Source organism: Phoenix dactylifera, chromosome 11 (assembly GCF_009389715.1).
Source record: "Phoenix dactylifera cultivar Barhee BC4 chromosome 11, palm_55x_up_171113_PBpolish2nd_filt_p, whole genome shotgun sequence".
In the NCBI taxonomy this organism is placed as follows: domain Eukaryota; kingdom Viridiplantae; phylum Streptophyta; class Magnoliopsida; order Arecales; family Arecaceae; genus Phoenix; species Phoenix dactylifera.
In genome coordinates, this window is record NC_052402.1 from 3,396,915 (window position 1) to 3,419,560 (window position 22,646).

Genomic DNA, 22,646 nt, shown 5'->3' on the forward strand with positions numbered 1-22,646 from the left:
CTCTGTGACTTCTAGAAGAGCGAAGGATTTCATGTCCTCTGAGTTTAGCAGAAACACCCCCACATTTGAAAGGACATGACACTAAAATGCCCCAACTTCCACCACTTCAACCTTCTGAAAAGATGAAAATTCACGAGATCATGAAGAAGGATAGTAAGTTCAACTAGTTCTTTTGTCTTTTAGATTTCCTCTATATTAAGGGTTCCTAGGATCATTTCATTTTGCTAATGGAAACTGAGAAGAGGTTGGGATGGTGTCTGAATTGTGTTTTCAGAATCCCAATATATTCCCTTTTCCAATTCTTGATATTTCAGTAATCTGCTGTTTCCTCTTTGATGATTCCCTTTCAAAGTTAGAAAAAGAAGGCAGTTAATTATAGAATGAGAATTTTAATTCCATGCTCCATTCTGGAAACATATGTAGAAAATTCATCTTCCACACCCTTTCTTGTAATCTTGTTTCCTAAACAATTTCCATGCTAATGCTTAATGATATTTAAATTTCTATAAGCAAATAACTTATTTCTTGTGTATATGCAATAGGAGAATTAGGTTTTTCTAAGTAGATGCTGGGAAGAACCAAAGGGCATGAGGTGGGAAAATCCCTCCATTTTTGGTGCAACGCATGCTAGAATGTCCTGTTTGTTTTTCTGCCTGGAAATTGTTCAGAACTCTGCCATTCAGTTGATGGATAGTTTCCTGAGGAAGCTTGGGCTTAAGAATGTGTGCTGAATATATGGCTATATAATTCTATCCATCTGATTTGACAGTAAACAATAATTAGAAAAAATAAGGTTGTGGAACCTCAAAGTAATGATTAATTAACAAAATAATTCAGAATTAGTATGTAATATGCGGTTAATTAGAAATGATAGGAATCTGTGGACTTCCCTCGTGAAAATTTGTGTAACTAAAATCAATTAGTATGTAATATGCGGTTAATTTGTGGACTTGCCTCGTAGGAATCTGGGAAATTTACCATCCACTACAAGTAAAAACAAAGAACCATAACCATAAACGACCAGGTTTGCTTTATCTTATTTGGGTCGGCTTCATAGGTATATCTTTTCCGTTCCTTCCTACGGAGAGGGGAAAAATACCTTCATTTCTAATGGGGAAAAATATTGCATTGTTTTCTTTCCTTTAAACTACAGTACCCTGTATTTTTCTTTTTGTTTTAGTGCTAGATGGAATGATGAAATGCCATCCCATGCTCTTGTTTTTGTTTTTTTTTTTCTCCTTAGTGTATACCACATGTGTCACACACTCAATTTCCAATCAAAAATAATTATCACGCTCCGATGCGATGGCTCGAGTCGAGCATGTGACTGACGGTCGCACACTACTAGGGTTAATCCCATAAGATATGCTAGGCTCACCTTTTGATTCATACACATATCATTCTAACACAGATTGTGATAGAAATAAATAATTTAATTTTTTATTAAAAAATAGTCCACAGTCACTAATAATCAAATTATTCTAGGAACACCGATCAAATATTTTTTAAATCTTAAGCTCCTTCAATCACAAGCATTGTCTACTCAGATGCATCTGTACAAAGAATTAGAAGAGAGATAACAAGCTTAAGCTCCTTCAATCACAAGCCCAGTCTATTCAGTTGCATCTGTATAAAGAATTAGAAGAGGGATAATAAGCTTCACAGCCCAATAAGTTACCAAAACCTCTAGTAAGATCAAGTATATTGTGCAAGAAATGTAAATTTTGCATAATTTTTCATAAAAAAACAACATGCCGAAGAATACATAAAGCATATCACATCTATCACATAGATTTCAAAATATATAAAGCATTTGGCTAAAAATAAATTCTCCAAACCAAATAGGGATAGACCATCCATTCTCACTCTCATAGTCCTTGTGACTATTGCCACGATCAGCATATAACAAGCCTTAAAAGAAACTAAATCCTGACTATAACATATCGTCCATCAGTCATATGCCAATGATCGTTCCACTAAAGGTCCAGAAGCAAAATAGCTCTAAAATCACATAGAGAATATGCTTACATCAATATGTGCTAGTAATCAGCTCCGACTAGCTAGGCCTGAAAGAAAACTAGCTCGTGACTGTAACACCACCATCGGCCAGCAAGTGCCCGTGATCACCCCACAAGAGATCCGGAAGGAAATTAGATTCTAAAGCCGTGTGATCATAGTCGGACTAGAGAGTAGCAAAATCAAGAGACAATATATACGATTTCAGCACATTTATCGATGCAACAAAAAAACAATTCATGCCCAAGTAAAACATAGAATCCTTGATCCAATTATTTTACAAACTATTTTCATATAGCGTGCATACAATACTTAATTTAAGCAAAACATAATAGCAATAGAATGACTTTCAATTAATACAGATTGTATCGTGTGCACGATTAAACACCAAGGATGGAAGTAACTTATTGTCATAATTCAATCAAGTCCGAAAATCATTTTGGTAAGACTAATCACAACCTTCGACACATGGCCGGATCCCTAGGCACGGCATTCCTCTAAAGTTGAAGGCTCTAATCAAAATAATTAACACAGTTGGCCTTCAATTTACAGAGAGATAAAAAGAGTAAAGCAAAGAGAGAGAAACTCTATTTGGGTCCAGATCTAAGCCTGATCATGGGCTCGGTCTGTGTGGTTCAAGTTGACCATCGGGGGAGATCTAAATCTAACCAATATTGTGGACTCGGCGAAAGGGATGGGTGCCTTCCTTTTTTTCTTGCTTCCTTTCCTCTTTTTTTTTTTGTTTTTGTTGCATGGCAGCTAAGGGCGCTAACAAGGGTTCGTTGGGCCTTTAAAAGAAAAAGGAAGACAGGAAAGGGGAAGGAAAAAGGATGGTCTGGCGATGGCACGGCGAGCATGTTGGGGTGGTGTGGTCGGTAGCAAGGTAGTCGTGGTGGTTCGAGGAAACAGAGGAGGGAGGAGGGGCATCGCCCCTAGCTACCCTGTTGGCAGCTTTCTCAATTAAAGGGGCAATAGGAAGGTGAGAGACTCACCGACGGGCAATGGCTCTCAATCGATGGCGGTAGAGTCTAGCGGATTCCAGCGAGAGAGGGGTAGCGCTTGGACCGAAAGAAACAGAGCAACAAGGAAGTGTTTAAGAGAGAAAGGTAGGATTTTGGGTGGCAGTATTGATCATGGTGGCATGACGGCCGCCAAAGAGGAGGAAAAAGGGAGAGGAAGTGGGAGGGTCTCGACAATGATCCGACGTAGGAGAAGAGGGGAAAATTTAAAAAAAATTGGAGAAGGACAACTCGATATAGGATAATCCGACCATTTACCGGTCGCAGTATGCCCCAACGACTGTTGGTCGTTCGTACTGACACTAGGGAGTTCACACCGCCACACCTCTGCAGCTTCATCCCTATCATAGATACTTGGGTGGGGGCCGTCACCTCTGTTCCAAAGGCTTTTTTTTTTTTTTTGTGATTTTTGAATCAAGCTCGGTGGGGCCTGCTGACTTTGATCCAAAATCAGGCCGATTAGGCCGGGTTCTCATAATAATATCACTTAAGTATTTTCAAAAATAATTAATAATAAATATGGGGATGTATAAACAGATTTAGTATTTTTAACATTTCTGCATCAAGGCTGCGACAAGAAAGGTCCAATGAAATAATTTATTGTATGCATAAGAATCCTAAAATAATTTTACTCTCCGTTTTTTACTATAGAGGCTGCAAAGTATTTGCAGTCTCTTATGCAGCATGTTAATTATAAAATTAACACCAAGGACCTTTCAAGCATCCCCACTTACCGCACTGAGGATGCGTAATGGTCATTAATTCCGAGAACGGGCGGTTTCGTGAATTTACCCAAAAGCATGTCTCTTTCTTTCATTCTCCCCTTTGCTCTCAGTTATCTATCTGACGACCAGAAGCACCACGTTCTCCCTCTCTTTGCTCCCGAAGCCAAAACCTCTCCCCCCGAACTTCCCCTCGATCTCTCTTTCTTGTCCGTTGAAGGATCGCGGATCCCCAGCTCTGCCACACCTTCTTCTCTACGTTCTCGGCCCTATCAAACCCTAGATTTCTAGGGTTTTTGGCTTCTTGATCCGCGAGGATTTGCCCGCAGCCCTGCGTTTCGGAGGCCGAGATGGTATGTTCTCTCAATTCGCGTCTCTGATGTCTCCTCTCTCGCTCGAAGAGAGGTTAGATCTGGTCTAAATCTCTTCGACTTAGGAACTGTCGAGGAGACGTTCGAATTATACGTGAATCCTTCAAATTTTCTTGCATTTGTAGTTCTTGTATGGTTTACAGGTTTGGATCTGGTATGGCTTTGGATTTTCTTGAGATCTAGGGATTGAGTGATAGCTGACGAATTTTATTTTCTTTGTGCTCTTTTCTTGATTTGTTTGTGTCCATGGCGATTGTTGCAGCCTCTCAGACTAGAAATTAAGGTACTTCTCATTGATTCCTGTGGAAAATTTAAATATAAATTAATTGGATCTTTTGCATTTGTTGATCTTCTAGTTGGATCTTGAATTTCTGTAGTTCTTGAATTTCTTATGCTAAATTTGCTTATGGTGATCTATGAATCAGAGGAAACTCGCTCAAAGGTCAGAAAGAGTAAAATCTGTGGATCTGCATCCAACAGAGCCATGGTAAACTGATGTGTCAACAATTGTGCTTGATGATTATTTAGCAAATTTGCATCTAATTTTAAATGGTCTTAAATTACACAGCTTGCTTGGCATTTTTTGTAGATTTTAAAAAAGGTGTCTATAGGTTGTCTAACTGATAATCCTGCTTGTTTATAATTCTTACTGAAGGATTCTCGCAAGTCTTTATTCTGGAAGTGTCAGCATCTGGAACTACCAAACACAGGCAAGTCACTAGTCTCGATCAAATTCTTCCTCGTCCATTGGTTTCTCCCATTATAACATCCGTCTTCTAATTCATGAGATGGTCAATTGATAACGACAGAAAATTTGCTGCCACTCTTAATTAATCAAAAATTTAATAGCGGCTATGTGCTACTGCCTATTCTAAAACCAATTTTAACCGCTTAAGGGACATAGTGCATGCTAATTATCTGATGTTCAACATCATTCTTCTTCTTTACTGCTCAAGTCATAATCATCATTCTCAACATTATTATTAATAATGCAACTCCACAAGTCTTTTGCGTTAAAATAATTATACAAATTGTTATCAGATATAGTGTCATATTAAATCATGTAGAATAGTCCAGATGCATGATCTAAAAATATAGATCAGTATGACTGTTCGCTAAGTTAAATAACCATTAATATATGTGTTACTTGTGTGCTTCTTCAATTTGCATGAACATGTTTTACATAACCTAGGTTCCTATATCAAATTAATTTATCTTGGATTAGTTCATGGGTTGTTGGTAGTGAATTCTTTTACTTAATATCTGTAGGACTGCTATCAGTAAATTCTAACAGAATTTTCAAAAGGATCTGGTAGTTGGAGCAGTTTATAGGCTTTTAGGTTTCCTCAAGCAGAAATTACTCATCTTGATAATTCCATGTTTTTGAGGGACAGGCCACATGCATCGCTTGCACAAGAGAAGCTTTGTCAATTTCCAGGAAAAAAAATTATGGGGATATAAAGAAGACAATGAGTTAGCTTATGTGTAGCTTTTGATGTTCTCTAAGTTTAAAATAGGTCAGCCCCAATGTTGGAAGCAAGCATCACAAAGTCTTAACATCCAACCCTTCAGAACGCTCTCCTGCAGCCACTTGTGCTTCCCATTCCTTTGCCATAGTGTAGTGACTTGTCAAATTCTCTTATTCTCACATCCTAACGTCGCTCCACCCCCCACCCACCCCGCGGGCTTCCCTCCCGCTCTAGCCTTTTTTTTCGGTATAAAAGAAAAAAATGTTCCAGGTGCGTATAATTGCCACCTGCTTGCTCCTCTGGCACCTTCTGTTACATTTCTTCCAAGTTTTGCTGCTTTTACCATTTTAGTGCATGTCTTATTTTAATTTATTTAAAGTTTGAATTATCAATTATTTGAAAAGTATTTTTAAAAAAAACATTGGAGAGTTTTCATTTTTTTGTCGGATTTTTTGATTAAGTTGAAGTTGATTGAAAGTTTTTGTTTTTGCTACAGGCTATGGTGAACTCTTTTGACTTGACTGCATCACCTGGTATGCTGCTCTTCTCATATCTGTATTTTTCAGTACAGCTTGCAGTTCACTTAAAATTTACGTGATAACTTTGCAGTGCGGTCAGCAAAATTTATAGCACGCAAACAGTGGGTTGTTGCTGGAGCAGATGATATGTTCATTCGGGTGTACAATTATAATACGATGGACAAGGTCAAAGTCTTTGAAGCACACGCAGACTTCATTAGGTGTGTGGCTGTCCACCCAACACTTCCATATGTGCTGTCATCATCTGATGACATGCTGATAAAGCTTTGGGACTGGGAGAAAGGTTGGATGTGTACTCAGATTTTTGAGGGGCATTCTCATTTTGTGATGCAAGTCACTTTTAATCCAAAAGACACCAATACTTTCGCAAGTGCCTCCCTTGATCGCACGATAAAGGTCTTACTGTATTTTTTTTTTTTTTGGCATTCATTGGTGAAGTTAATACTACCTTTTGGCAATCATTCAACGTTGTATTTCAGTTTACCTAATCTCTCTGCTAAATTTATATTCCAGATCTGGAATCTTGGTTCACCAGACCCAAATTTTACATTAGATGCTCATTCCAAGGGAGTAAATTGTGTTGACTACTTTACTGGTGGGGATAGGCCTTATATAATTACTGGTTCTGATGACCATACTGCAAAGGTCTGCCATTTAATTCTACATTACTGAGCTATGTCTTGTGTTTTGATGCATTCCTGATGATAGATTTTATGCTATCAGGTCTGGGATTACCAAACCAAGAGTTGTGTTCAAACGCTGGAAGGCCATACGGACAATGTTTCAGCTGTCTCTTTTCATCCTGAGCTCCCAATAATAATAACAGGTTCTGAAGATGGAACTGTTAGGATATGGCATGCGACTACTTATCGGTAGGTTTTTTATTTACCTAAATGATGCATTTCTGTTGTGAATACTTTCTGTTAATTTTGAATTAACCCCTGTAACAGATATTGCTCATGTTATACATTACATTATTTCCATAGCGTTTCTCATCGATGATAAGCCTTATTTAATCTATATGGGTTGCTGAATCAATGTATGATCTATTAGAAGTTTAAAAATATTTCACTGTTCATTTGCAACTTGACATCAGCACTTCATTATTAATCTATGGCTATAAGGCAATTTGAGGTAAGACTTTAAGAGCAAGGCCAGCCATGAAATCTAGGAGGCCAGTTGGTGGGAAGGAACTCCTTATGTTATCAATTACGTGGTTTAAGCTCATGCTAGTGAACCTCTAATATTAGATAGAATAAGTCTATTCAAAGAGGAAAAGAGTTAACATCTGAATAGAGAATTGGGTTTATCTAAAAGGCATGAACTATAAGTCAGAGATTGAACTTGAAACGCAATCACCAAACTTTTGGCTATGTAGGTGATGCATGACATGCATAGAAGTCGAATCTTCTCCAAGCCATACGTAACTTATATTCTTTGTTTTTATTATAATCTGCTAATTTTTTACTTAATAATGTTACGGCTTATGGTGTTTTACTATAATCTTTTTCTTTAGTATTGTTAAGCTGAGACTCTGTAAAGGAAGTATGATTGCAGAATGATCCTAGACATTTAATTTTGTTTTTAATATGCCTTTTCCTATTTACTCTCAATCATTCCCTTCATAGTTCTTTTTTTTGAATTAAAAATATGCAACTCTATACTTTGCATTTTGTAATTTCATTTGGTAGAACTGTTGCTTCCAGAAGGCCTAATGCTTTACTTTTCTATACTAGACTAGGATTTATCTCCCCATGTTTTCAGATTGTTTCTGAACTGATGCCTAATTACTACTTTCTTACTTTGGCATGGGATTGATATAGTGGCCTTTGCTAGAGGCCTTTTGGAGTAAAGGCAAAAGCTAAGGATCACTGATGCCTATATGTGAAAGACAACATGGGTGCTGGAGTACGAGTGACTTAACATGGAATGAACAAAATTATATGGAGGAGGAAACTGGAGATTTCTACTTTTCTTGAATATATATATATATATATATATATATATATATATGGCAATTTTCATAAGAATAGATAAATACTTTTATGATCTTGAATCTTCATGCATGTCAATACAGTGACCTCAAGAAAAAATTGATCAGAAAATATGCTCGGAGAAACAGTCAACTGCTACTCCATGAAATGATTCTTTAACAAAGATAACATGTTGATTTGCTGATGTTGCAATTTCCTCTGGAAACAAAAAGGGAGAAAGAAAATAAATGACAAGTTAACCATGCTAATGATACCATGATGATGCTTATCAAGGTCTTGGCTACATTATATTGACGGATCATCAGGTAGCAGTAGGAACTTGCCTTTCACTGCTTTTCTTGCGTCAGCATTCTTCTTAATGCCTGCCACCTCCTGGTAATATGTTCACTGGATTTTGAGTTTTTAAGTTGAACTGGTGAGATGGATGATACTGCTGAACCTAGCAACCTTTAGTTTCTTCATTCAACAAGTTTATGTAGTTCTTGTCTGTTGGTTTGGAATTTCAGCTGTTTAAGTCATGAAACTTACATGCCCATACGACTGTAGCAGCGGATTATTATTTGCTACTTTCCTTTTTCTTTTCACCTTTATGTTGATGGAAGGCAATTGCAGTATTCATCATTATTTTTCAAGTTGAAAATAACTTAGTAGATAAAGATGAAATATGTTGGTTATGACATTAGATGTATTCACTTTTTATGTTTATATTTTCCAAAGGACATTCTTGTGGTTCACTAATTGTTCTGATGCTAGTCTTGCTTTCTAGTTGAAGAAGTACGGTATCTGATTGATGTTCTTTTTTATCCCCTTAATTGCTTTCTGACTCTGGTCATTTTTCAGCCTCGAGAACACACTAAATTATGGTCTTGAACGAGTTTGGGCAGTGGGATGCATGAAAGGATCAAGGAGGTAAATGGCTCAAATCTTCATTATTGTTTGACTGATTATTCTGATTATGGTTTCAGGAGTATGGAAATAATTTGTTGCTTAAATTAGTACCCATGGTTTGTAAACATATTATAAATCATGAAAATCTAGCCTGAATCACAATATATGATACTTTTTTCTATATCTATTTTAAATCTATATATAGTGAATTTTTGTCCTTCAATTGGCTTGGAAAACGTAGTAGTTTTTGTATGGTTTTGTGATGTTATTATCATTTTCTTGCTTAAATGTGCTGATGATTGTAATTGCAGGGTTGTTATTGGTTATGATGAAGGAACCATAATGATAAAAATTGGCCGTGAAGTACCAGTTGCTAGTATGGACAACAGTGGGAAAATCATATGGGCAAAGCATAATGAAATTCAAACTGTAAACATAAAAACGATTGGTGCAGACTTTGAGGTTAGTTTAGCCTGGCATGTTCTATAGAAATCACAGTATTATCCTATGAGAGTTGGTTAAGCAGTCTTATGATTAACTCTTTCAGGTGACGGATGGAGAAAGATTGCCTTTGGCTGTGAAGGAATTGGGGAGTTGTGATCTTTATCCACAAGTATGTCTGCTTTTCAGTAGGCAGTTGCATGCGGCACTATTTGTTGTAGTATTTTCTTTCCTTGACTTTTAAAGTAATCAGAAAATAGTTAGAGTAAGAGGCACTCAGAAAGGCAGGTCTCTCTGGTCTTCTGACCTCCTGTGGAGCCTGTTAGGTCTTGCTGAGTTGGACTCTCAGGTGTCTACTTAAAAAGATTGTAATCTGGGGGGCTTCAGCTCCTCTTTGCTTACCCCTGAAAAAAAGATCACACAGGAAATTAAATGTTTTTTTTGGAAAACAGAGTGGCATTGACCAATTAAAAATTAGCTCAATTGTTATTCAAGTGGAATAATATTGTTAGTTTTGGACAGATCAAGTTTTGTTATGTGCTTCCCGATAAAACTTTGATCTAACATGATTTTTTTTCTTTTTCTTTAAATACATCACTCCATAATTTTGGTCATGGTTCGCCGCACTGGCGCGAACCAAATAGTATAGAGCATACTATACCGTACCGGATTTGTACCAGTACTCGGTATGGGTGGCGTACCGACATTCAGTACGTTGAAAAGATTTTATTCCGTACCATCCCGACACAGTGCTAGTGTGGCACCGGTACAGGGTTCGATACCGAGACAGCAAATCTTAATTTTAGTGATAACTGCTTAGGCTCTTTGCTTAGTGGAGTGGAAATGGCTGGTTCAACCATGAAGTTTCTATGTTTTACCTTTTAAGGTCTCATTTGTCATCTATTCTCGGACTGTTTTTTTTCTTTTTTCAAGAATAGAAAAGCCCTTCTATGAGATGAAAGTTTTGTCTGTTATTTTTGTGGACATTGCAGTTGGACTCTTGGTAAATCAAGTTTTTATTTGAACTTCAATAGGCAGCTAATATCTGAATTCTGAACTATTTATCAGTTATATTAGCCATTTAGCCGAGGGGAAGATCTGTGAACAGTAGTGTGACATTTTTGTTAATTAAAGGGTCTCACAAAATTTATATAATCTACCATAGGAGGCAATCATTATGGTGCTCTATGAAATTTTGTCAGCTAAATATCTAGATGTCGGGTTAACTATAGACCAAATTTTTAACTAAATGAATAAGCAGGAGTTTGTTGTTTAGAAACGTAACATATTTGGGTATCTAGTGTCCAACATACCATTCGAAACTCTAAGAACTCTCAGAATTATGCTCTGTAGTCTTCTCTGTAGCTTTCTTTTCGTTGCTGCTATCTGAGTCTTCTTGCATGACCTCTCTCTCTCTCTCTGGGGTACGCATGATATGGTTGCAAGATAGACCTTTGGCCCACATAAATTGTACCTTAATACCAAATGTTGTGAAATGCATCCTAAAAGCTTGATAAGAGGGAATAGTGTGGATAAGACTTCAGTAAGCAGGCATAGAGCTTCTTGATGCAGGTGATTACAATGAGTGTCTATATTGTTCATACCATGGAATGCCGTACCGGTCCGGTCCTAGACCGGTACCGGAACGGCAAAAAAATCGGTATTTTCCGGTTTTTTATCCGAACCGGCCGGTACGGGCCCGTACCGGCCGGTTCGGAGCCCGTACCGGCCGGTTCGGAGCCCGTACCGGCCGGTTCGGAGCCCGTACCGGTGCAAACCGGCCGGTTCGCACCGGTACGATTTTTTTTTTTAGAACCACAGCGCCGCGCACTGTGATTTTTGAAACCACCGCGTACCGTACCGGTACCGGCCGGTACATACCGGACCGGACCGGTACCGTACCGGTCCGGCCGGCCACCGGTACGCCGACCGGTACCGGTACGGCGGACCTTGATTCATACTAGTGCATTTCCATCAGTTTAAATGTATGACCTTGGTACGTATGTTGTCTTTGTGTATGAAGTCTTTCAGTGAATTAGAGTTTTATAGTTGATATAATATTTTAAATAAAAATTTTATAAGACGTCATACTTCGAGTTCAAGTAAAAGTTTTCAGACCATAAGTAGCCTGTACAACTTTAGTTGGAAAAACTCTAGAAAGAGGTAGTGATAGATATTAGGTTTAATTGTTGAAATGAATATGGTTATTTTGGGAAAATAGGAATTATTTTTGACTGGGAAGTTTACTTTCTGATTAGCTTTACTTTTGCTGATTCAGTATATAACAGATAATGTGTGCGTTGTTTCTGTCTCCAGCACTTCGACTGCTCTGGTTTTTATTCAATATACAAATGTTTATAATATATATATTTATTCTCATTCAGAGTCTTAAGCACAACCCCAATGGAAGATTTGTTGTTGTCTGCGGAGATGGAGAATACATTATATATACTGCTTTGGCATGGAGAAATAGATCATTTGGCTCTGCCTTGGAATTTGTCTGGTCATCTGATGGAGAGTATGCAGTTAGGGAAAGTACTTCAAGAATTAAGATATTCAGCAAGAACTTTCAGGTTTGTCTTCCATATAGCTTCTCTCTTAATGAGTAAATGTTGCATACCACCAAAGTTTCTGTCTTCTGTTAACAACTTTTCTGTTATTTTCTTTTGTAGCAAGATTTTGCTTAAGCATAATTGAACTTTGTTTCTAAACTTGCTTGACTGTCATATGGTGTTTTGATGTGTTGTAGGGACCCGTAGCCTGAGTTTCTTCTTCCCACAAAAAATATTACACTTCTGTTATTTCTCTTGAAGTTCAAGGAGTTATTATATATTTGGGTGGTGCGGTGGGGGATGGAGGGTAGTCAATCCCATATCTATTGTATGGTTGGGAGCCCCTATTTACAGGAACACAACTTATATGAGACATGAGACGTAATCTGTATCTTTGTGTAAAATACAGTGCAAAAGATCTACTATAGAGATATAATGAAACCAAAATGTCTATTGTTGTCTTCCAGTGCCTTTGAAAGTCAATAACTATACATTTAAAATTCCTTTATCTTCTTGGTTGGTTCTTTCTGCAAGTCTGCCTCCATGAATTTGATTCACTAGTCTGTTTCTTCAGTTTTTTTCCCTTCAAGATATGCTGCCTATCGCACTTGGATTTATTTCATTTTTCTGTATCCTATTCTTCACACATCCACACACGTGTAATTTATATCACTTTTGGATGCAGATGAATGCTTAGCTGACATAGTGTCCAGATTGTGATGTGAGTTACATCACAATTGTTATTCTGGCCCAACAAATCCATGTTCTGATAGGATATCCATCATCATTTAGGTGTTTCATGGTCTCTCTGGTGTTATTGTCACTGACAAATGCATGCTTGCACAAATATCTGCTTGTCATCATAATATTGTAACCTCTATATTCATGAATTACAAGCGGCAGTTTTATATTTGTTTTTGGGTTGTGGAACTGAGCTTGAAGATTTTGATATCTCAGGAAAGGAAAAGTATACGCCCTACCTTCTCAGCAGAACGTATTTTTGGGGGAAGTCTGCTGTCTATATGCTCCAATGATTTTATTTGCTTTTATGATTGGGCTGAATGCAGACTAATTCGGCGGATTGATGTGAATGTCAAAGTGAGTTTAAACTTTAACAAGCAAGCTATCTTTGTAATTTGTTACTGTTTTCCACTGCATCAATTTTGTACTCATTATATTTGTGTTTGACTGTTCCAGAATCTTTATTGGGCTGATAGCGGTGACCTAGTTTCAATTGCTAGTGATACATCATTTTACATCCTGAAGTATAATGTAAGTTCATTGACTTGAAGCTTTCTTATACTCACATGTACATATGCCCTTGCATGTCTGGGATGAGTTGATACAGGAGTATGTATTTCCTACAGAGAGACACTGTTTTTTCTTGTCTGGAGAGTGGAAAGGCAATGGATGAGCAAGGTGTTGAGGATGCATTTGAGCTTCTTCATGAAATAAATGAGCGGGTCCGGACAGGACTATGGGTTGGAGACTGTTTCATCTACAATAATTCATCTTGGAGATTAAACTATTGTATTGGTGGAGAGGTCTATTTCGATAAGTTCTTTGCATCCATATGTACTTATAAAATTTCTTGTCTACTTCGTTGTGTTACTTCCTGTTCTGTTAAATATAGGTCACCACTATGTTCCACCTGGACCGGCCTATGTACTTGCTCGGATATCTTGCTAGTCAAAGTCGGGTGTATCTTATTGACAAGGAGTTCAAGTAAGTTTACTGGACAGTTTTTCTTGGGTCTGCTGTCTTTCATGGCTGAACTGCTGTGATTCGTGAATCTTTTCTGTTGCAGTGTCATGGGGTACACCTTACTCCTTAGTTTGATTGAGTATAAAACACTTGTGATGCGTGGGGATGTGGAGCGTGCAAGTGAAATTTTACCATCAATTCCCAAGGAACATCATAATAGGTATATCGATTTTTTTTCTACAATTTCTTATGTTGACTTGCCCTAGACTCGAAATCAACCGGAACAAAGGTTTTTTCCCTGAAAAAATGGAAGGCTGTTTACAAGGTTGAATTTATGCTTTGGCATGGAAATTTTTATCTCCACATGAAGCATAAATTAACTGCGAGGTTAAAAGTTATGTAGTGTGTTCAATTTCTTATTCTATGAATGAGATATTTCTGAATGTAATGTGTGGTTTCGTATGAAATCAAAGGATAACTAGTTAGCTACTGTCTTATGAGTTTTTGCTTTTGAAGATATCTTGGTTATTTAATATGGATCTTGTTCTGGCATAGCATGAATTTCATTCAGGCATTCCTCAGTCATTTTTATCGTCCTAGAATGTATATCTTTTCTTCTCCTGCTCTTTTAATATTCTAGTTTCATAAGCATGTTCTGGACCATGATTCAATTGGAACATTTACATTGCCAGTGTAGCTCATTTCTTGGAGTCTCGTGGCATGCTAGAGGATGCTTTGGAAGTAGCTACTGATCCAAATTACAAATTTGATCTGGCTATTCAACTTGGGAGGTTAGAGGTTGCGAAGGTATGTTATAGATGATTGATGCCCGCATTGTAGAAAATTTCCAGGTTCAACACTTGAGCATGCCATCTTGCAAACCGTTGTTGCAAATTTGATGACAAATATGCTTTGCAGGCAATAGCACTTGAAGTGCGAAGTGAATCTAAATGGAAACAGTTGGGAGAATTAGCTATGTCTACTGGAAAGGTATTCAATAACTGTAGAGATTTTCTTGCCAGTTGTTCACTTTTGCTGCTACAGGAGGTTTCTATGTGATCTGTTGGTGTCTTATTCAAATATGATGGCTTTGGCATTATAAGAATAACTCTATTTTGCTATGTATCTGTTATGTTGTCTGGATGATACTAAAGACATGCACAAGTATAAGAATGTATTATAGAAAGTAAGAATTTAATATGAATTTTCTAGAAATGAAGTAATTAGTTTAGAAATTGCTAAATGGATCATTTTGCTAATACTAGTAATTTTATATCAGCTGTGAACACAGAAAAATTGAAAAGGAGTTTGTATCCTTACTATAACTAGCAAGAGGCAGGGTAGCAGATTGTGTAATTTCAGGATGTACAGTCTTGTGCACATCATACACTATTCCTTCTATGTTTGCCCTCAAAACAGACACATTTTTTCCTGCTAATCTTTGTTAGCTGGAGGCAGAGAAATAGATTTGTTTGCCCTAAGGGAAAATGGCATGCTGTCATCCACATGCTGAATAGGTGCCCCATGGACCATAATATTCGAAGGTGTCCCACCTATAATGACAGTGAATTGGTTATGTTTATCATCATCCGAAAGTCACCTGTATGTGTATTCAGAGTGGCAGCATGCCTTCTACTACATGATTCTAATCCTTTGACGAGAGGCACATGTAGTGTACATGAGCTTATGCTAGCAATGTTAATCAGTTGGTGGCAGTTTTTCCTTCAGGACAGCCTCAAGGAATCATATTATGGGAAATTAATTGCTGATGTCTATATAGTATCTGGTTGCCATAGAAGTTAAACCATAGCGTAATGCTTTTGTTCCTATCATTTTTGAGCATTCAATTGCAATGCAGTAAGAATAAGAAATGGTTGTATTTTAGGTTAACTGACTTTATCTATCTTTTACATATATCAAAGCAGGTTTCTAGTCAAAATTAATAGATTGAATTGGTATGTCCACGTGATTAAACTGTATTGCTGCTCAATATTGGTCATCAAATGAAACTTGTATTTCCTGTATTCTGTTTCATAATGATAGAATAAAGTTTTTTGTTTTTCTAGCAGAAATTCTGAATTCTACAACTTAGATTGTTATCATCTTGAATTTTCCTCAACTTATGCTGGAGATCTCCCTGCTAGTGTGCATCATGTCTTTATGTGTTAAATAGTTATTCAGGTTGACAAGGTTGATTTTTTGCATTTTCCATTCTTAGGTGATTCTTTCTTTATTTTTTTGGCAGTTAGAGCTGGCTGAGGAATGTTTGTCACGTGCAATGGATTTGAGTGGATTATTGCTTCTTTACTCTGCTCTTGGTGATGCCAATGGAATAACCAAACTTGCATATCTTGCTAAAGAGCAAGGGAAAAACAATGTTTCATTCCTTTGTCTATTTTTGCTAGGCAGATTGGAAGAGTGCCTTCAGCTATTGGTTGAGAGGTAATGTTGCATTATATTCTGTATTTCAATTACAAGTTCCTCATGTCATTGTACTTTGATATAATATTTTGGACATTCAACAAAACTCTATTCCCTATAGAGATATATCTATTACTATTATCATAAATTCTTTTGCAGCAATCGTTTTCCTGAAGCAGCATTAATGGCACGATCCTACCTGCCAAGCAAAGTCTCTGAGATTGTTGCAATTTGGAAAAATGATCTGAACAAGGTTCCTTCTTTTTAACTTTCTCAAGCTGTTATTTTTGGTTGTATGCAATGGGTTCCTGAAATTGCATGTTGGTTTAGAAAGCTTAAATATTTTGTCATTCTTTATTTGATATATAACTTAGTTTGAACAGGTTTTGTTAACCTGCTACAATTTGTTTTCTTGATTGTGATTATCCTTATTTATCTGAAGGTCAATCAGAAAGCTGCTGAGTCTTTGGCTGATCCTGAAGAGTACCCAAATCTATTTGAGGACTGGCAGGTTGTTCTTGCCATCGAGTCTAATCTTGCCCATGACAGGTGCCTTCTAACTTGATAACTGCTTGTTCTTTTCTTGATTTCTTTTTCTTCTAATTTCTTTCTTTAGCTTGTTCAGTTTAAGTGTACATGTTTTTGTTTTATAATATTCCCTTCCATAGGCATTCTTTTGCATCTAAAGATGAGTATGACCAATTATAGTGGTCAGCAATTCTACTCTTTAAGGTATCTTGTGTCAGTAGGCACTTATATCATTTGATTCTTTTACTAGATGTATCGACATGTTATTTACGTGATCAGTAAATATATTCTCACGGCCTGTAGTTGCATTTTTTTTATTTGAAGCTCTGCCATTTTATCTTAGGAACATATGTTATTTTTGTATTTATGGGAACTTGGGACAACTCTGCATTTAAGATGGCATAGCTAGGATCAAGAGTTTTTCTGTTCACTAATTTGCTTGCAGAACTTTGAGGAACATAACCTCTGTTTACACATTTCCTACATCATTTGCATTATGTTTCAGGCAGGACTTTTTTCCCACTTTTTAGTTTCTTTTCCTGTTTCCGTTCTAGGTCTCTTCTTGTACAATCCAAACTGTAGCTACTCTGTTAGCTGTTTGCTGAGGTTCTGATTAGTTGGAGGAATGATCATTCATGCTATGAGACCAGTCAGGGCAAAGGCAACTCACTACCAAGTTGCCCACAAAACACATCCAAATTCTCATCGAATAATTATTGTCCTTGTTTAGTTTATGGTTTAGTCTGTAAACGAATTACAAAGCTCTCTAGCATCCAAGCATATCTGGGATAGTTGTCAAAATACTTATTACCGTTAGTTTTGTATGACAAAATGCTGTGCATGTGTGTGTATCAGTGATTAGTATTTAGAAAATTATCATCATGTGCTGATCCATGCTTTCACTTGGAGTTGTCAATTGCAAGCAGAGTATGTAATACTTGTATGAATTTAAATAAAATTCAAATTGAACCATATAAGGACTACAATTCTTTCAATTTCCTTCTAAAGTACAGGTAGTTGATGGAAATTAATTCTCAGGGAGATAGTCAATTTCTGGAAATTATTGAGAATTTGTCTGTTGCTTGGTATTGATTGGTTGTGTCATTACCACAGGGATGATTATCCTCCTGCTCAGGAATATTTAAGCTATGCTGAAAAGTCAAATATCAATCTTGTGGAAGCATTCAAAGTCATGCGAGTAGATGAAGGGAATTTGCCTCTTGCAAATGGAGATTCTGGCCATGAGGTATGTTCTGCTTATAGATGTTTTTTTTTTGCCCCTCAGCATAGTGCGCTAGTCTTGTAAGTTAGCTAAATTAGAATTCTTTGAATAAGGTGAAAGCGAAAATGTGTTGATGTGTTAGCTGAATTAGAATTCCTATAATAAGGAGAAAACAAAAATGTGTTGATGTGGTTTTTTGAAAATGATATTCGCTGCTTAATTAAATGCATTAGTCGTCACTCAACAGTCAGCCGAAAACCTCGTTTTGGATTGACCAGCCACAGGTCAGTAATAGCAAAGAGTAGCCATAGCCCTGCTGGTCCAAAAGGAGTAAGGAACAGCAAGTTCATAATCCTGGCTTTCGTTGACTAGCTAGCAGTCGGTGAAAAGCAGCTGTCAAGTAAGCAGCAGCGAAGCTTCGCTGCCCGACAGTATGGAGTATTGACCACACCGAGGGACAGGCCCTGAAGCGAAGGACAGGAACGAGCGGAATCAATGTGTTCCAATTTCTGGCCTTGCACCGACCATCCAACGGACCATGGACTAAACGGCCACTGTTCGCATCTAAGATAGGACCTTGATGAACTTCTGGCACAAAGATATCTGTTATTACCAAAACAATGACCATAGTTCTTTAATGCACATTGTACTATTAGCAATGATGTTTCAAGAATGTCGATACAATGATGTTTCAAGAATGTCGATACAATGATGTTTCAAGAATGGCAATGCTAAGAGATGACTCTTTATGTAGTTCATCTAGCATAAAAGGGCATGGTTAGATGGTTAAGGAACTAGTTGCTGTACTTGAGGGATGAGCAAATTTGCTACAATGGTATTAACATCACCAATATTCCATATTTGGTTACTTTATGAAACTCTTCCAACATTCACTGAATTTCAGCATGTCTATTGTGATGGTCTAGAGATGTTGGTCCCTAGGGTATCAGAAAGGGAGGCAAGATTTTGTTGTCTATGAAGAACTTGAAAGATTTTCATTTTGCTTTACGTGGAAGTTCTAAAAGTTGCCTAGGGACATAACTAGTTCGCGTTGAAACTGAGTATAGCCAAAGCTTTAGCTGAAGATAGAAAAGTAATAACCAACTTCTATATTTCAAAATGAAGGATATAGTAAGGATTCGTAAAATCCAATGCAAATTGTTGTCATAGGGCTTACTAGTTATGTTACGATTTTATACATCATTTTATTTTATTCATGATATCTGTTCATAAGCATTAAAACCAAGGTTTGTATCTTGGCACCGAACCCTATACCACTATCGTGCTGGTACCCCCGATTTGGTGCCGATGCAGGGTGTTACGAACTTGGGTAGTGAATCATGATTAAAACTGAATACAGCTAAAGCTTCAGCTGAAGACAAAAATAATAACCATCTTCTATATTTCTAAATGATTATAAGATTTAAAGGTGATATTCAAAATTATTCTAATTATCGTGGTATTAAACTTATGAGCCATACTATGAAACTTTGGGAGAGGGTGATTGAGCATAGATGAGATGTGACACAAAAATATCAAAAAACCATTTTAGTTTTATGCCATGAAAGTCAACTATAGAGGTTATTTTTCTTTTTTTGAGGTTAATGAAAAAGTTATAGAGAAAAAGGACAAGATCTTTATATCATTTTTGTTGACTTAGAGAAGGCGTATGATACAGTCCCTAGGGAAGTTTTATGGTGGATGTTAGAAAAGAAAGGAATTTCCCTTAGATATATTAATGTGATCGAGGAAGTAGATGGAACGGTTACTAGTGTAAGAACTCGTGGTGGTAATTGTAGTAATTTCCAATCACAATAGGTTTCCACCATGGATCTATTCTAAGTCCTCACATTTTTGTGCCAATTATGGATGAGCTTAATAGGCATATTTAGGATGGTATTCCTCGGTGAATGCTGTCTGTGGATAATATAGTTTTAGTAGATGAAACTAAGGTCAGGATGAACCATAAGTTGGAATTATGGAGGCGTGACTTGAAATACAAGGATTTTAGGTTAAGTAGAACCAAGATGGAATACCCGAAATGTAATTTCAGTAAAATTAGAAATAGCGGTGAGGTGGTGTGGAAATTGAGGATCATGAAATTTTTAAGAGCGATCATTTTTGGTATTTAGGATCGATTATACATAAGGAATAGGAGATTGAAGATGATGTCATCCATAGGATTAAAGCAAATTAGATAGAATGGAGAAGTGCAACTAGGATATTATGTAATTGTAGGATACCTATCAACTTGAAGAAAAAATTTTATAGGACAACTATATGACTAGCTATGCTCTATTGAGTAGAATGTTATGTAGTTAAAAATTAATATGTGCAGAAGATGAGTATGACCGAAATAAAAATATTGAGATGGATGTGTGATTATGCAAAAAAAGATAGAATAAGAAATAAAGTTATTCATAAAAGGGTGAAACCGCGAAGGTAGTACCAATTGGGGATAAATTGAGAAAAGGATAACTTAGATGATATGGACATGTGAAACATAGGCCAAGGGATGCCCTAGTGTGAAGGAGTGATTTGATACATGTAGAAGGAAAGAGAGGTAGAGATAAACCAAAAATCACTTGGAATAAAGTAGTAAGGATTTGAGATCATAGCATCTCTTAGAAAGTATGACCCTAAACTGAGCAGAATAAAGAAATATAATTCATATAGCCAACCCCAACTAGTTTGAGATTTAAGGCTTAGTTGAGTTGAATTGACTTCTATATTTCAAAATGAATGGCACAATAAAGATCCATAAAAGTCCAACCCAAATAGATGCCATTATGCCTGTTAGTTATATTATCATTTTATATAACATGTTGTTTTATTAATGCTATTTATTCGCTTTTTACTTGCTTGATGCCTTTCTCTTGGCTCTCATCATATTCTATTATTTACTTCTTCATATTATAATTTATGAGGTGCATGTATAGGTAGTGGATGAGAATATAGAAGAGGATGGCCAATTAGAAGCTGTCGAAGCTGATGCCAATGATTCTACAGATAATGCAATCCTCATCAATGGGAATGAGGGTGGCGAAGAGTTGCTTAAAAATATTGAACAAACTCCATCAGCCCAAGAGCAGTTGGCTTGACAAGTGTAAAATCCAAGTTTTGTCCTCTGGTGATCAATCAATCTTTTCTCTTAATGTCTATGTTCTCTTAACGTACTCTCTCTAGTCTATCTAGCATTGTGGCTTTCCTTAGTTATAGTACGGGTAGTATTAAAGAATTGGGTCCATGAAAAGGCTGGATTGGGTTCTCTTGTCAAACCTGCAACTGGATAATGAAAGACCGTCCCAAGAGAGACCCAACCTGCCTCCACTTTGAAAATATGCAGGTGGTGGTTGATTAGGTTTAAAAAGTGACATACATGGCATGGTCATATTTGATCTCCCTTATTGTTTGATATTAGTCTTGAATTGCTGTTGACAAGTAGCATTGCAGAATTAGTTTCTCATTTTCATGTAATAGTCTTTTGGCCTGAAATAATCATGATTTTTGTGTGCACTTCTTTGTTAATGTTGGAAGCATATGTTTTTGTTTTGCTGTGTTAATATGGGGGAACATAATAGGGTTCCACTATTGCATCTAATTTATGAAGCTGGAACAGGACAGTCTCTATTGTCAAATATTAACTGGATTGTTTTTCATCTACATGGTCAATCTATTACCATCCAGCCTTCTTCCAACTATTCATAATCAGCTTTTCCCCTATGTCATCAGCATGATACAATAACCTATTTGAGTGGGTACTTGGGAACGGTGAAATAAGATGAGATTGTCTTGAAGATATCATGTCACTATGATACCGATGTTTCGTTTTACTTGTGAAAGACACTAATGCAGAATTATAGGGACTTATAAATCTCTTGTATTTCTTTTCCTGAAATCTCTTATATTTCTTTTCCTGTGACATGTTTTATTTTGGTGAATCCTACCTTTCCAGCCTGACTGCATTTTGTTTGTTGAATTGGTAGAGCTTACTCTGTAAGGAGCATACAAGACAACCGGTTGTTTTTTCCTGGTGAGTCGACTACTTTATTAATGAAAGCTTTATTCTTTGTTTCTCAGGTTTTATTGATTGCTGTGATGTTTTTGAGCCTTACACTTTGATAAGTAAAATCCATGTAGTCTTAAGTTCTTACTTTGTTTAGGTTGCCAAGTGGAACCCACGTTGGTAAACATCCTTTGACCGTCTCATCATTCATTGCAAGTCCTTGGCTGAAAGAAATCTCTGGTCGGTATGAATAGGTATTTTGCTGATTGGTGTATTATCAGAAAGCTTCTTCATTGTACCATTGGAAAGGTAGGAATATAGTGAGAGATAGAGCATTTTCATTGAATTTTTTATTCATTGGTGGAAGAGGTAGAATTGAATGCCACAGGCAGTTATTTTTGGTTGTTCAAAATTAGTAATAATTATATATATGGGTATAGCTGTTGCACAGGTGATTTATAGTTGTTCCAACTTAGTAACTTCATATTTGAGTGTAGCTATTACTTGGGTGTTCGTTCAGTGTTAAAGTGGTTAGTTCTATGCCAAAGCATAAAAGTTGCACCTCTTCAGTGTGTTTTCCTTTTTTTTGTGCTCCCCGCAAGTATGTGGAGCGGGGAAACTACTAGGTAGCAGCAGCTTCATCTTGACCACAGCTTTGAAGAACTTTACCGCTCGTGTTGTAAACAGATTCAAGGCAGCTTTACAAGGCTACTGCCGTTGTTGGGCAGGTAGGAGCTCGCCAATGTGCACGTGC

General features: G+C 36.9%; 1 protein-coding gene across 1 annotated transcript; it reads left to right on the forward strand.

Moving 5' to 3' along the window:
• Nucleotides 1-3,869: 3,869 nt before the first annotated feature.
• LOC103721627 (coatomer subunit beta'-1-like) lies at nt 3,870-22,411 on the forward strand. The gene is made up of 26 exons (XM_017846174.3): nt 3,870-4,110; nt 4,391-4,411; nt 4,554-4,615; nt 4,784-4,838; nt 6,094-6,130; nt 6,207-6,532; nt 6,650-6,781; nt 6,860-7,008; nt 8,971-9,039; nt 9,330-9,480; nt 9,566-9,631; nt 11,844-12,032; nt 12,969-13,109; nt 13,209-13,283; nt 13,379-13,555; nt 13,645-13,736; nt 13,819-13,935; nt 14,408-14,522; nt 14,634-14,705; nt 15,961-16,157; nt 16,296-16,389; nt 16,579-16,685; nt 17,778-17,910; nt 20,826-21,016; nt 21,873-21,919; nt 22,050-22,411. Exons 1-24 carry the CDS (start codon nt 4,108-4,110, stop codon nt 20,985-20,987), a joined length of 2,742 nt encoding a protein of 913 aa, XP_017701663.2. The 5' UTR covers nt 3,870-4,107; the 3' UTR covers nt 20,988-21,016; nt 21,873-21,919; nt 22,050-22,411.
• Nucleotides 22,412-22,646: the final 235 nt, after the last annotated feature.

What these genes read in the sequence shown, in the direction of transcription:
- LOC103721627 (XM_017846174.3), top strand. An exon ending in CGATTGGTGCAGACTTTGAG is followed by an intron (nt 9,481 to 9,565) that starts GTTAGTTTAGCC and finishes TAACTCTTTCAG; the next exon opens with GTGACGGATGGAGAAAGATT. An exon ending in CTTCAGCTATTGGTTGAGAG is followed by an intron (nt 16,158 to 16,295) that starts GTAATGTTGCAT and finishes ATTCTTTTGCAG; the next exon opens with CAATCGTTTTCCTGAAGCAG.